General features: G+C 37.0%; 1 protein-coding gene across 1 annotated transcript; it reads left to right on the top strand.

Moving 5' to 3' along the window:
* Positions 1-4,754: 4,754 nt before the first annotated feature.
* On the top strand, positions 4,755-6,530 carry LOC140985329 (uncharacterized). Its single transcript, XM_073453158.1, has one exon. The coding sequence runs from the start codon at positions 4,855-4,857 to the stop codon at positions 6,400-6,402; it is 1,548 nt and encodes a 515-aa protein (XP_073309259.1). The 5' UTR covers positions 4,755-4,854; the 3' UTR covers positions 6,403-6,530.
* Positions 6,531-15,914: the final 9,384 nt, after the last annotated feature.

A 15,914-nucleotide genomic window follows, 5' to 3' on the forward strand; every position in this document is an offset into this window, starting at 1 on the left:
TGTAAACATGCCTACCATATTCAATAAATACAATTAAAATAATTTAGTTAGACATTTTTCATTTTTCCTAGATTTGCATGCAGTTGGATTACGTTATCGCACTTGGACCTTACAATATAAATTCGTAAAATATTGCCATCTAATTCGAAAATTATTTCAAAATTTTGTTTCTTGCATGCTACAAATTATCACAATCAACTTGTGGTATGAACTCGCACTTAATGAAGGACAAATTCTAGACAACATATTTTATCCGTTGTCGTAGGCCATTTAAAACTATTGTAACTGAGGGTGTTGTTGAAAGTGCGTCCAACGACAACGGTTTTAAACCGTTTTCATAGCTCTCATATTGAAAAATCGTCGCTAATTAGCGACGGCTTAGTCAATTAGCGACGATTTTTGACAAAACCGTCTCTAATTAGCGACGGTTTAGAGAAACACCGTCCGTCGCTAATTAACGACGGTTTATCATAATCCGTTGCTAATTTTTTACGTAAAATAAAAAAAATTACTTTTATAATTTAATAAATCTACCAAAAAAAACTTACAATCTGACTAAGCTAATAATATTCATGATGTTAACTAACACTTATAACTTTACCAAGAATTGAAGTGAAAAAGCTTACCCTAAATCGAAACTAAAATCGTCTGAGAAAGAAGAATTTATCGTGTGGAGGGAAATGGACCAAAAACGCGGATATTTATAGACAATTTGCGACGATTTTTGTTTAAACCGTCTCTATTAGCGACGGTTTAACCAAAAGCCGTCGCTATTAGCGACGGTTAAGCTAAAGCCGTCTCTATGAGTGACAGTTGTTTAATAAACCGTTGCTATTAGCGACAATTAAGCTGAAGCCGTCGCTATTAGCGACGGTTGTTTAATAAAACGTCGCAATTTGCGATGATTTTAAAACAGCGACGGTTTTAATAAAATCGTCGCTAAAAATAGCGACGGTATAGCAACAATTTAATATAACTGTTGTTGTTTGTCCAAAAAACACTTTAATCTACAACGGTTTTCTAAAAACGTTGTAGTTTGTCCAAAAAAACACGCTAATAGACAACAGTTTATAACCCCGAAAAAAACGCTAAAAAACTGTTGTCGTAGACACATAAAAGATAACGATTTTTAAAAAACTGTTGTCTATGAGCGGGATTTTTTAGGCTACGACAACGGTTTTTGTTGAAACCGTTGTTAAAAGAAAAAAAGACAACGATTTTAATAAAAATCGTTGTCTTTGATGTGTTGTTGAAGACATATTTTCTTGTAGTGCTAGAACAATTTTTGGATAAAAATGATTCTTTGAAGTAAGTACAAACAATATTGAAATCCGGTATTTGATTTCGAAAACAAAATTAAATAAGATAGTGTTGGTAAATATATAAATATAAATAAATTAAATATGTTGACGTAAATGAATTCATGTCATCCGCAAAAACGTTAGAAGTTACATTCTTTTTTAAATAAATTAAATATGTTCACGTAATCAAAACCATGGTATGAAGCATATATTGATTGTCTCAAATAAATAATTAAAATAACTGATGGAATGAGTTGTGCAAATTGCACAAAGCAGCCTATTCAAATTGTAAGGTCTAGAAATTCAAACGACGTAACATGACTGTATGCAAATCTAGAGTTTTATTAAAATGCTTATTTAATGATTTTAAATGCATGTTTATGACATGAATATATGCTTTTGTTTCATGAATTACTAGATTGCATTTATTTAGGCTTTTAGCAGTATTTCACGCTCGAAAGAGGATAGAGACCGGTGACAGTTTGAGGCAAATGTTTTTATTAAATAATTATTTTTAATAATTTAATATATGATGTAATTGATATGAAAATTTTGAAAATGGGCTCTTTGCAGTATTTTTACACGTTGGACCGTATTTTTAACCGTAGACAATTTTTAGCAAAACAGAGGACTTTTTGAGGGTTAAGATAATATTTTTAAAAGCGTATTTAAACGAAATATTTTACGAGTGTGTTATTGAGCTTGGTGGGCCTATTTTATTATATTTTGGACCTAGACTCCTGCTCATCCTCATTAATTTTAATTATGGGCCCATTATACACTTATTCTAATATCAAACCCTACCCCCAAAACCCTATTCTCTTCCTCACACACAACCGCCCTCCCCTCTCGAAACACCAGCAGCTTTGGCTCCCATTTTTGCAAGAAATTTCGGTAGAAACGTCGCCCCGTCCTCCGGTGTTCGTCCCTCGCTCCGTTGGTCATAATTTTGCATGCGTTTTTACATTAAGGCACTCCCTATACCTTTTTTTCTCATCGATCACATCACATTATGTATGTTGAATGTTTATGCATGATTTATCGATCTACCATTATGCATCGAATTTACATGGCTTTTACATGAAAAATATGAGGTTTCTTCACTTGTTTTCTCACATTTTTTGTTATGATTGAAGGGGCTGCCAGCTTTGATGGTGGGGGACGATTTAGAGATGGTTTAGAGGAGTTCTAAGAGCTGAGACCATAGCTGGATTGTGTTGGTATGAGGCCGATCAAATTTTTTTGTGTTGGTGTCTCGGTTTGGAGAGTTTGGGTGGTTCACGTGTATTCGAGTGCATGGGATTGAGGTCATGGCTATGGCAGTGCAGGAAGGTTTGGTTGTGGTCTAGGATGGTTTGGTTCGAGCCTAGTCTGGACTGGGTGAGTGTAGGATGGTTTGGCTTTGAGGTGTAAAATTGAGGTTTTTGCCTGCAGGATTAGCACCGCAGTGCTGCCCTTTCAGCGCCGCAGCGCTTGAGCTTCGGCTCTTGAAGCGCTGCAGCGCTAATGCATGTCGCCTATGTGCTTACAAGCGCCGCAGGTCTATCAGCAAGCGCCTAGGCGCTAGTCCTACACTTGAGAGTATTTGATTTTGATGAGCGTGGTTCGTTTTGGGTGTTGATATGTCATTGTGTTCACGGTTGTTGAAAGTTTAATTGGGTCATACAGGGTTTGGTTAGGAGTCTTTGAAAAATGGTTTAAGTTTAGTTAAGTTCGGAATAAAACGAGAACTCCGGTCTAAGTTTTAAGTGAATTATAGAAGTTAAGGTTTGAGCTCGAGTTTACATCTAATAAATGGTTACAATTAGGTTTTTAAGGCGTTGATAAGTGTGATTGGGAACACGTCATTTTTGAAACGAGCATGTTAGCAGTTTTAACAGTGCCCTGACAACTGTTCATGCATATTTAAAAATGCATATGTTGCTATTGAACATAGATTTTTATGTTAATGTTAGAAACACGTTACATGATTGGTTTCAAGAAAAGGTATGTATATGCATGAATTTTGCAAGTGATGAATACAATGACATGTTTTAAAGGAGGTGAGTTGGTTGTGACTAATACGAACACGAACATGTAAGGCCAAGGCTTAGTGGACGGGTGAAATTGTCGCTGATATCCCCATCGCAGGGTACCGTGATTATACATAGGTGGATCCATCGACTTAGAGCTGATACGAAAGTCACAACTAATGATCTGAATTCAATAAGGAGAAATGAACACGTATAGGTTGATAAGATATGACATGATTTGAAATGAATATGTTTACGCTTATGTTTTTACTTTTGAAGATCATGAAATGTATGTTAATTACAGTACTTTTCACTGTTATTTGATATGTATATGTACTTGTTATTACGGTACAGGAGTGCTGAGTCTTTAGACTCACTAGGTGTGATTGATGCAGGTGATCATGAGGATGTGGAGACTGGTGACTGAAGACTGAGTAGGCGGAGCTGAGAGTTCACATGATAACCCGAGGGCTTGAATTTTTCCGCATATTATGTTTAGGAGTCAGGGGTTTTAAACAGTAGTTTCACATGTTTATGATTTTCGTTTATGCTCTGGTGATGGTTAGAATTTTAGATATTTGTGTTCTTTTTGTTAAACCGTAACTCCTGGATGATTTCACATTTTAAGATTCCGTGTAACTTCAATTATTTATAGTCAATGATTGGATAAATTTTAAAATGCATGTTTAACTTATTTAAATGTTTATGAGTGTGTGTATTTTTTGTCACGATTTTTTTTTAAATATTTCGGTAAAATTTTAAGTAGCAGACGTTTCACAAATAATGCAGAAGTAAAATTATATTCTCAATTGTTGTATTCATGTTCAAATATCTACTTATAGTTTGATGCCAAGTAAATAACTATATCGCTTTAAAATGATAGTGCAAGACAATGATGCATTAGCAAATATTTCATAATCATTATTTGAAGAATACATTGAATTGTTCAATAAGGTATACACAACTATAAATCCAAATGTCAAGTTTCTGAATTAGTGATTATTAAAATCTCAAATGAAATATATGATAACAGAATGAGATAAAAACAAAAATGACTAAAAAGTAAGAGAATCAGTTTCCAGGATCGCAAAAGGAAAAAAAGAGAGATTCATCGAAAACTACTGATAAACCAGATGATATGCAGGAATGAGAGCAACCAACAAATGAAATCATTGACATGAAGAAAGACACTCAAAGAAGAAGGCATATATGGAATCAAGGGTAAAAATCATGGCTTAAAATTGATAGGGTGAAAAGGAAAAACAATGATTAGTTATGTTTTTGCCATTGGTATTATAATATTGATGATTATTTCGTTTATTTTTTTCGGTTTTGTTTCATTTTCTTTTCCCAGTTCTAATAATAATAATAATAATTATTATTATTATTAATTACTAAAAGCGTAAACATATAAACATTCATAGGATTCTTAGCTTTGAAATTGAAGAGCGTCGTTTTTCCCCCAATTCCATAACCCTGATTCCTCCGCCCAATCTCCAGATTCTTCCGAAATCCGTGAATCCTAAAGCCATTGATCGATCATGTTGTTATCCCCAGGTCACTCTCCTCGCCACATCTCCACCCCTTCACCAGCGCCTTCCGATCATAACCCAAACCCTGATAGCTCACTTGTTTCTGCGTCTTCGAATTTACCCACCCGCAAGCGGTTGCGCAGCCCCGCGGTTTTAGATGAGGACACGTATGTAGCCGCCATCGAGAAGATCATTGAGCGAGATTTCTTCCCAGACATACCCAAATTGCGCGATCGCCTCGACTGGTTGCAGGCTATTCGTACACAGGACCCCGTGCTTATCCGCGACGCCCAGCTCAAGATTCTTGAGCGCCGTCGAAGGAGAAAAGGTGGAGAACCCTCCACGGTTGATGTGTCCCTCCGCACTGCCACGCCAGGTTCGTCTTTATTCCGGAATACTTCTGTTACTCCCTACGTTAACAGCGAGTGCAAGGGTGATGATGTTAATGATGAACGCGATGATATTGTTGAGGGAGAGGATGGAGTGGATGTTTCTTTGCCACTTGATGAGTTCTTTCGAAAGTACACTAGCGAGGATAATGAGAGCTTTTTGAAGATTATGGAGAGAGTTAATAGGAAGAGGAAGGAAAAATATGAATATTTGTTAGAAGGAGAAAAAACCGAGGGTGTTCAGGAGAATAGTTCGATTGAGGATGGAAACAAACGGGAGAAAACTAGTACTGATGGGTATGGCACATCGGATCAGCCAGTGAGCACGTTGGAAGGTTGGAAATACATGGCCAAGAATTTACTTATGTATCATCCAGCTGACAGAGGGGAAGCTCCCTTGACTCCCGAGGAAAGAGCACTGCGGTTGAAGGGTATGACTAAGGAGATTAACAGGTCCAATACACGTTTCCAAACCAAAACTGTTGGTTTTCCTTCATTGCTGAATGAAGAGAATTTTTCCATGCTTTACACCCCTGTGGCTGAGACGACCCCGGTTCCTATGTCGAGTAGAGATAGTGATAAGGTGAAGAAATATGATTTGGATGATTTAAGGAAAACCCCTAACAGATTTTATGTGGAGTCTGAGAAGAAAGCAGGCAATGGATATAGTTTCTTGAAAACGCCATCACCTGCTCCAGGATTGGATGAGTCACCATTCATAACCTGGGGAGAGATTGAGGGGACACCATTGAGATTAGAGCCAGAGGAAACACCTATAGATATTGGGGGTAGTGGGGATGGTCCACAATTCAAGATTCTGATGCCTCCTTCAAGGGATGTTAAGGCACATTCTTTGTCAAGGGAGGCTGCAAGGAAACTGAGGGAGAGGTCAAAGATGTATCAGAAACCACCATTGCCTTCCCCAGTCAGGGGGGGAAGTGTGAGTCCGAATGCACGCTTACTTTCACCTGCTGCCCAGAAATTTATGAGGAAGGCCATTGCCAAATCTTCTCGATCTATTGATGAATCTTTGAGAGCCAGTTATCGTAGTGGAAGCCCTGGATTAAATACTCCTAAAAGTGGCAGGAGTGTTTCTAGATTGGGAAGAGAGAACAGTGTAGCTTCCCGATCCCCTTCTGTTAGAAAGGGCTCGAGGTCACCCTGGTGATTTGCCCATTCCATCAGCAATTCTATTATTAGTTATTTGTACCGTATAAGAAATAGTTATCTAATTGGAATTGTCACATGAAACGAATATCAAGATATTGAAGTTTTGATTGTGTCTTCAATTGTTCATTATCCTGGATTCCTGTTTTCTTATTTTTCTTTTATTCCACTTCCCCCTTCACGCATGAAATGTCTACACATTTTTTTTTTATAGATTATAACTTTTCGAAATCATGTTAATTTCAGCGGAGGGGAAGAAGAATGAGTTTGCTTGCATCATCATTAATTTGTTTTGTGTTTTTTTGTCCTTGATAGTTTTTTTCTTGAAACCCAGATGTATTTGACCGGCGTACCATTTTGTTGATTTCCTTTTAGACGAGACTATATTAAATGTAAATATGTAATATTTTGGTTATGCCGTAACTCATCATAAAATCGGGGAATGCGTTGTACTTCTATACTTGGTGTAAAGAAGATAAATTTGATGTGAATAGATGAAGATAATTTTTTGTGTGTGTGTTTTTGTTTGTCTTCGCTTATTGAGCCTGCTAAAGTAATTGATTATTAGAGTGGTAGAAAAGTGAAGGGATTAGTTAAATTGTTTAATTAGTTTATTGTTTGGTACCCATGACAGTTAATAATTAATACTGAGATATGATAAAATGCAGGTTTAAGAAGCGGCAGGATGTCAAATATTAATCAAATACGGTCTTAATATATGAAGCTGGCCAAAAATGAATTGTGTTTGTTTGGGGAGTGGAGGTGTAAAGTTTTGGAAATTCGAACTATGTAACCTGACTGCATGCAATCAAGAGTTATACTAAAATAAGTGTTTGATTATATTTAATGCATGTTTATTGCATGATTTATGAGTTAGTTCATGTTTTATTTAAAGTTTCATACATTAGGGCTTTAAGTTTATATCACGCTCGAACGAGGAACGGAGACCGGGGATATTGTTGGAATCAGAATTTCGGAGTTTGACAGAATCGAGTGTTGAAGATTACAGAACTGATTAATTCAACTGAGCGCAACTGAACTAAAATGTCTCGAACTAAAGTTGCCCGACTGATAATTAAAGAGCTAAATAATCAAAGACAATTGAACTGATCAAAGCTAACTGAAGCCGTGTAGTTAACTGGACGATCAGTTAAGAATGATCAATTACACAGTCAGTTATCAATCAGCTATGAAAGTCAACTGATAAATCAGCTTGACACGTCATCAGTTAATGAGCGTATCTTTCAAGCGACAATTTGTACAAGAGCAGACTGCAACTTATAGTGGGAACACCGCATTTCAGAAAAGTTACAGTGTACGATTGTCAGAAGAATGTTGACGTGTCTAACAGATACAAAGATTCAAATGCATTCATTATTACCGTTGGAAGCAAAGCCTATAAATAGCCGAGAAGATCAGCTAAGAAAGAACTTTTGTGCGCACATTCATTCTTGAGTTAAAAGTTTTCAAAGATCAGTTACAAGAAGCTCACGCTTATTTGATTTATTTATAGCTTTCAGGCTATAATTCGAGTTTAAAAACAAACATTCATTGTTGTAATATTCGATCTTTTAGAGATCAGTTGTGCTTAGAAAAACACATCAGTCACGTACTGATAATATTGTATTGATACTAAGAGTTTCAGTTTGGCAGGGTTAAGTCCAAACTGAAGTGGGTTATTACAGTTGCTGTAATGAATCAAAGTCTTTTAGTAAAAATCCTATCTTTGATATAGAAGGGGTGATACATGAGAATTTGAAATCTCCGAATATCCACAAATATTTGTGTTATTTATTCTTTAAGTATTCAATCTGTCATTCAGTTTATTTCCGCACTATTTTAGTTAACTTATTGACATTGACTTCATAATTCGCGAATTCAGTTTGTCACTAAACTGATTTACCCTTCGAAAAGATTCGAAAAACGTTAAGTGTTTATTTAACCCTCCCTTCTAAACACTTTCACTCACCCAACCGATCCTAACAAGTGGTATCAAAGCCTTATCAATCTTGTTTTTGAATACTTTCTATCATTACAATTTGATTACCATGTATTCCTTCAATAAAATCACTATGTTTTTTAGAGAAGATTTTGATGATTGGAAAATAAGAATGCAAGCTCATTTAGCTGCACAGGATGATGATATGTGGTACGTCATAAATGACGGACCAATGAAAATACTGAAAGCAAATACAACAGTTGCTATAACTGATGATGCGCTCCATCGCATAGAGAAACCACGTGAAGAGTGGACAGCTGAAGATAAAAAGAAAGCCAACCTGGATAATGTGGCTAAAGACATTTTGTACAAAACATTGGATAAGGTTACATTCAGCAAAATAAAGACGTGCAGAACATCAAAAGAAATCTGGGAGAAGCTGATTCAGTTATGCGAAGGAAACGAGAAGACAAAAGAAACGTTCCGAAGTTTGACAATATTAAAATGAAGACTGGAGAGTCCATGAACGAGTACGATGAAAGAGTCAGCGGCATTATAAATGAACAGAATGCACTTGAAAAAGTGTATTCAAACAAAGAAGTTGCGTTGAAGGTGGTTCGAGGTCTTCCCAAAGAGTGGGATGTCAAGTTCATGGCTATGAGAGAGTCAAATGACCTGAATAAGGTTGAATTACATGATTTGTTTGCTGATCTCATAGCTTATGAGTTTGAATTGCAGACAAGAGAATGAGAGCCATCTACTCCGGAAATCACAACTGCTCTTAGTGCTATCAAACTGGAACTAACTGGTTCAGCTGAGAAGAATGCAGAACAACTGAGTAATGACGCCATGTTATTATTTGTCAAGAAATTTGGAAAGTTCATCAGAAGAAATCAAGGTTCCTTCCAAAGGCATTATAAGAAAAACAATACAAAGGAAGAACCAAACTCTTGCTACAACTGTGGCAAATCAGGACACTTCATTGCTGACTGCCCAAAGCCAACGAAGGTCAGTTGGGATTCAACTGAAAAAGGAAAGAGGTCAGTTGAATACAAAAGACGAGATAAGAATGACAAAAGGTCATTCAAGAAGAAACATGAAGTCCTGCTAGCTGAAGAAAGCAAATCAAAATGGGCAGAGACTGACAGTGAAGAGTCAGAGCCTGAGAGCTTGAGTAGCTCCAGTGATGAAGAGGAAGTAAATTGCCTAATGACAGATGATGCAGAACTGGAATCAACAAGTGAACATGTATTTGGTTTCAGTTCTACTGACTTTACACGAGAAGAACTCATTACCATACTGCATGACATGGTTAATGAGTATCACAAACTTGCTCTGTCATTTGAAAAAGCCAAAGCTGAGCAAACTGATCCCAAAGACAACAAAACTGAAACTAATGAATCAGTTGAAATGTTGAGTCTAAGAAGGGAGATTGCAAAGCAAAAAGTTGAAATGACAGAAAACCAATCCTTGATTCAGCAGTTAAAAACTGAAATTTCAAAACAAATTGATCTAATTCAAGCTTGGAACAAGTCATCAGTCACTCTAACTGAAATGCAAGGTTTACCAAAATTAGTTACTGATAGAATTTGTTTGGGCTTTAACAGGCATGATGAAACTTTGGCAAGTGATACAATGTCAAAATTGAATGAGCACAAAGGAAAATACATTACCTTTGTGAAATCAACTGTGGCACATGAATTCCCATAACCAAGTAAACCTATTGTTCAATCGATTGAGAATATGAACAAGGCAAAACAGTATGGAATTGGATATAGCCTTGAGAGTCCAACTGATTCAAAAAGCTGGTAACCTAAACGGTTCAGCTACAAAAATCAGCACTCTAGGAATGACTATTACAATTATTACAAATGTAAGACAACTCAGAATAGATATCGGAAGAGCAATCAGTTGAAAAGGGTTAAAACTCGTATTGTTTATTCTGCACACAACTCACCAATTACATACAAATCGAGAAAAACCATTTGGAACACAACAACTGGAAAGTCAGTTAGACTGATCCAAGTCTGGGTTCCTAAAAGACTAATCAATTTAGGACCCAAATAGATGTGAGTACCAAGATTATTTATTGTGTGTGATTGCAGGTGACAGGTACAACAAAAGAATCAATCTGGTATTTGGACAGTGGATGCTCATGACATATGACAGAGGATGCAAATTTGCTATCCCAACTGATCAAATACAGTTGTCCAAACATCAGTTTTGGATACAACTCAAAGGTAGAACTGTGGATAAGGGTAAGTTTATCCATGGTAACATTATTATTAATGATGTCTTACTGGTTGATAATTTGATGTATAACTTGATTCGCATAAGTCAGTTATGCGTCAACAATTTTTTAGTTCAGTTTAACAAACACACGTGCACAGTTAAGAACTCAACTGATGAGATCATTATAACTGACAATCTTTGTGGCAATACTAACAAAGTGAGTTGGATTGATCAACCTAATGCAACGGTTTCTTATATTGCCTCAAAATCTTCTAAGAATTGGTTGTGGCATAAAATGTTGAACCACTTGAACTTCAAGTCCATCGCTCATCTGAGTAATCATGATGAAACGTCCACTACTCGTTTTTCTTAAAAAATACTAGAATTTTTTTTTCTACTTGATCGGCCGAATGCAACTATATANCCTTAACTTAACAATATTTCAAAATAAAACTAACTCTAACATTCTCTCAAAAGCATCATAAAATTCGTAAAATCTTTAATGTAAACTTAAATAATAAACTTAATATAAATGCGGAAAACTAGAGCTGGTCTTTGGGTTGTGTGCACCTTCAGTCCAGTAAGATCACCCATCAAGCCCCTCAACAACATCAACATCGTGCTCATCGATCACATCTAGTGAGTCTAATGACTCAGCAAACCATAACCATAACAAGAAGTAATACATATACATTCAAAAACAACAGTGAAAATACTTTTACTTAAAATAACATTTCATGAACATGCATAAACTTAAACATTTTTCCTTTTATCATAAACATTTTCTTTTTCATCATATACATACACGTTTTCCTTTTTTGTTGAATTCAGATCGTTAATTGTGACTATTGTATTAGTTGAAGGTCGATGGAATCAATCTACATATTACCACAGTACTGGGCGGCAGGGAAATCATCGACACTCTCACCCGTCAACTGAGCCTTGGTCTTACATATCATCGTATGATCATAATCATCGTATTAGTCACAATCACTTCATCTTCTTCAACTTTTCATATTTTCATCACTTATAAAAATTAAAGCGTGCATAAATCATTTTTCTTTTAAACCAAGCATGCAACATATCTTTTAGCATAAACGTTTTCATCATAAAATTCCATAGACATTTAAAATAAGCATATTAATATATTTTATAAAATTCAGGGAACTGCCAGGCCGTCTACAAATTTTTAGGTATAAAATGACCGTTTTATCCATAGACGTAAAATTTCTCGATTTTGACTTTTTCTTACTTTCGTTGACTTTAGACCATGTCAAATAATTATTTAAGGTTAAATTAATTTATTATATTTTTATTTAGCTTAAATTCATGGCTTTTGATTTAATTTCATAATTATTAATTCGTAGAGCGTTTTAATCCCGAATTAATTCAAACTTTAATATTAATTTCCCAAATTTTAAACATATACTTTTTATTGCCTAAATTACCCTCGTGAGCCATGAGCCACCCCCGTGGACCTACGGTTCCAGCCCTAACCTTTTAAACCCCATATTTGAACCCTAACACGCAACACTCGAGCCATCTCACCATTTAGTCGAGCCACACCCAAGCCACCTTGAGCCAACCCCTGACCAACCCACCTAGGAACCCTACTGGACCCACTAGACCTAACCTAACCCGCTGCAGCCTCCTGCACAATGCACACAAGCCGCGCGATTGTAGCTAACAAAACCTAGGAGTCTTCGAACTCGGCTAGGACTCCTACCCTTGAGCCACCACCAAGCCCTCACCCTATGGACCCTTACTAGACCCTGTCAGAACTAGCCTGGACCCCTTGCCAAGCCGCGATCCCCTGCACCCGGCTGCTATTCTCGGTTGGCTTGGGAAGAGTCCTAGCTTGCTTGGTCTCTTCCCTATCCTCCGTCCTTGAATCCTAGCGTGGCTAGGACTCCTCCTCACACCCAACCACGTCCAACCCCAGCCCTGGTCAAGCCCTGGCCGAGCCATGTGATGGTTTTATCCTTAACCAAACCCTTGTGTCACGCCCCGTGTCCGAAGCGTCAGTGAAATCCGGCATTGTTTAACAACTACTTGAAAACAATTAAGCCTCGTATCGAATTTCCAAAAACCAGTCTTTTTTCATAAATAAAACATTGTCCTTACAATGATAATAGAACAACAATTACATCAGAGTTTTGCGGAAACGAAACAGAAGAAAAGAATAAAAATCTCAATTCTTGGGCTTGACTTTCGATAACCATCCCCAGAACGCTTCCTGCTCCTCCTCATTCAAATTTTTCTTCATTTTTATCTGAAATTTGTAAGGGGTGAGTGTTTTGGGAAACACTCAGCAAATGGAGGGTCGATCGATTTCCAAATATACATATAGAACTTAACCTTTAAAACATTTCTTTAACAGTCTTTCAAAACTTATTACTTTTAACTTACAGAAATGAATCGAATGTCAGACAGAAGTTAACAGATGATTCAGAGAATTTCAGAAGCAAATCAGATCATTTCAGAACAGACTAAACACTGTTACTCATCTCATTTCCATGGTCAAATTGTCCCCAATATGTTAGTCCTCTAAGGGGTGAGGCCAGAACGCGGTTTTATACCCACCGGTGGGGGGCCAGACAGAAATGGTTTTATCCCACCATTGGGGGCCAAACAGAAATGGTTTTATACCCACCATTGGGGGCCAGACAGAATCACGATTCTCGTCCCATTTCAAATTCGAGTTGTAACAGTGTACACAGAATTCAGAGACAACAGACAGAACTTATCATATTTTCAGAGTTCGGATTTTTAGACAGACACAGCGGAATCAAAGGAATTCGAAGCATAGAAGAAATACATAATCGATCGAAATTTTTAAACAGAACAGGTAACAATTTTTGAAAATATGATCATACTTATAAGCATATCATATTACTTTTATTCAAGGTTCAAAATAGAAACAAATACTTAATCAAAAGTCCACTTACCGTACTCTCGAAGTTACGGTTCCAAAATGTGCAGAACTTGGAGAACGAAACTTGTTGAATTTTGGCCAAGTGATGACTGAACCTTGGGGAGGATCTTCACAACAATGTGGACAACAAATCACAGCATTGAAAAGCCGGAACAACTCCTCCTTATTTCTTCTTGCAAGCGACAGGCGAGAGGTGGTTTTGGAGGGGAAGGAGCCGATTTTTCTTGCTGATTTTTGGGTGTGATTTCTTTAGCATTTTGAGGTAGTATTTATAGGTGAAGGACGGTCTTTTCCCCTCCCCATGGCCAAAATCTTGGAGCCCAAGCAAGCCATCAATGTGGTCAAACTCCATCTCAAGCACCAAAGGTCATTTCCTGCACCATAAATATGTCATAGCCCCTTAGCTCCATCATGGGTTTTCTCAATGGTCATTTCTTGCATAATAAGTTTGTCCAAACCTTTAGCTCCTTTAGCTCCTTCCTTAGTTAACTCAATGGTCATCTCTTGCACAATAAGTTGGTCCAAACCTTTTGCTCCTTTAGCTTCTCTTCTTGGTTAACTCAAAGGTCATTTCTTGCACATTAAATTTGTCCAATCCTTTAGCTTTTATTATACCTCCATTTTGGTTCTTTTAGGACAGGAAAGGATGAGCTTCTTTGAGCTAGGATATTGAATTCATGAGCTAGGGATTTCCTCTCCGACAATCAATGAGCTTCCTTGAGCTGAGGTTTTTAGCTTATGAGTTGAGGGTTTCTTTTCTAAGAATCTTGGAGCTTCCTTGAGCTGAGGGTTTTAGCTTATGAGCTGAGGGTTTCTTTTCCAAGTGACGTACTCTAAATTCCCAAGGTTTTGCATTGCCTCGGCTTCTTTTTGAGCTACTTTCCGAGCTTTTTGAGGTGCTTTGCTTCGAAAATTCCGGGTTCTCACACCTTGGACACCAACATGCAATAATTTCGTTCATGCTTCAATCCTAGCGTGTTCAGCCTCGTCTAAGCTCTTAATCCCTTGTAATTTAATCCTTTTTTATTGTCTTAGGATGGCAGCCCCTTCATGCATCATATACATAGGTTTTACATCACCCAAACACAAGTTCTTTTATCAAAGCATGTCAAAAACGAAATATAAATGCACGGTAAACATATTTTCATGCAAACATGCTTCAATTCAATAATATGGTGTGATAGATGAGAAAAAGAAAGTTAAGGCGTGTCTTTGTACGCACGAAAAATAGGTTGAGATGCGAGGAATGGTTACGAAAGGAGCCCTTGTTGTTTTTCCTTCAAAAACCGTGTCCTTAATGATTTCTCGTGTGTGCGAGTGTTTGAGGGGGAGGGGAGAGTCTTTGTAACTTTTGAGGGGAGGGGGATGTGTGGTTTGAGGGTCGGGGGGAGGGGGGGTTATTAGTTTATTTATTTGTTAATAAGCATGTGTGCAAGATTGGGCCCAATAACATGGTTTAATAGGCTCCCATTTGATGATAATTAAAATATTTCGTTTAGAAAAGTTCGTGAGAATATTAGCCGAGTTCTCGAAAAATTCATATTTTAGTTGAAAATCGAATATCGTTAAAAATTATGACTCGACGCATAAAATCACCTTAAAACTCCTTATTCTTAAAAATATCATATAGCATCAACCTCATTTTAAATAATCAAAAACAATTATTTAATAAAAATATTTTTTTCAGCCCTCAGACTCCGTTCCTCGATCGCATCTCGAATACCCTTTAAAAATACCGTTTTCATGCATTCGTGTAGAAAGTACATTTTATACATGCAACCATGCACATCATATTCAATTTATGCAATTAAAACTATTTAAATATCTATTTTCAATTTTCCATAGATTTGCATGCAGTTGGATTACGTAATCTTATTTTTGGACCTTACAATTCTTCTCTTTCTTAAATAAAATTTCTTCCTCGAAATTAGAACTTCCCGAATAACTCCAAGTAGCGACTCCTCATGTCCCTCTCGGTCTTCCAAGTAGCTTATTCCTCCGAGTGATTTAGCCACTTGACCTTGATCATTGGTATGACTTTGTTTCAGAGTCTTCTTTCTTACCTACCCAAGATTTGTATGGGTCTTTCCTCATAAGTCATGTTTGGAGTCAATTACAGAGGTTCATGATTTAGTAGATGTGAAGGGTTCGACATGTACTTTCGCAGCATCGAGATATGGAACACATTGTGTACTCCGGATAGCATCGGTGGCAACGCCACTCTATAGGCTAGTGTCCCAATCCTCTCCAAAATCTCAAATGATCCTATGAAACTTGGGCTAAGTTTGTCTTTCTTGACAAATCGCATAACACCTTTCATAGGTGCTATTTTCACAAATACATGGTCGCCCACTGCAAACTCTAGCTCTCTTCGTTGCTTGTCGGCATAGCTCTTTTGTCAGCTTTG

Source organism: Primulina huaijiensis, chromosome 9 (assembly GCF_012295235.1).
Source record: "Primulina huaijiensis isolate GDHJ02 chromosome 9, ASM1229523v2, whole genome shotgun sequence".
Lineage (NCBI taxonomy): Eukaryota > Viridiplantae > Streptophyta > Magnoliopsida > Lamiales > Gesneriaceae > Primulina > Primulina huaijiensis.

Coding starts and splice junctions, on each gene's coding strand:
- LOC140985329 (XM_073453158.1), top strand. CDS start 4,855: ATGTTGTTATCCCCAGGTCACTCTCCTCGCCACATCTCCACCCCTTCA.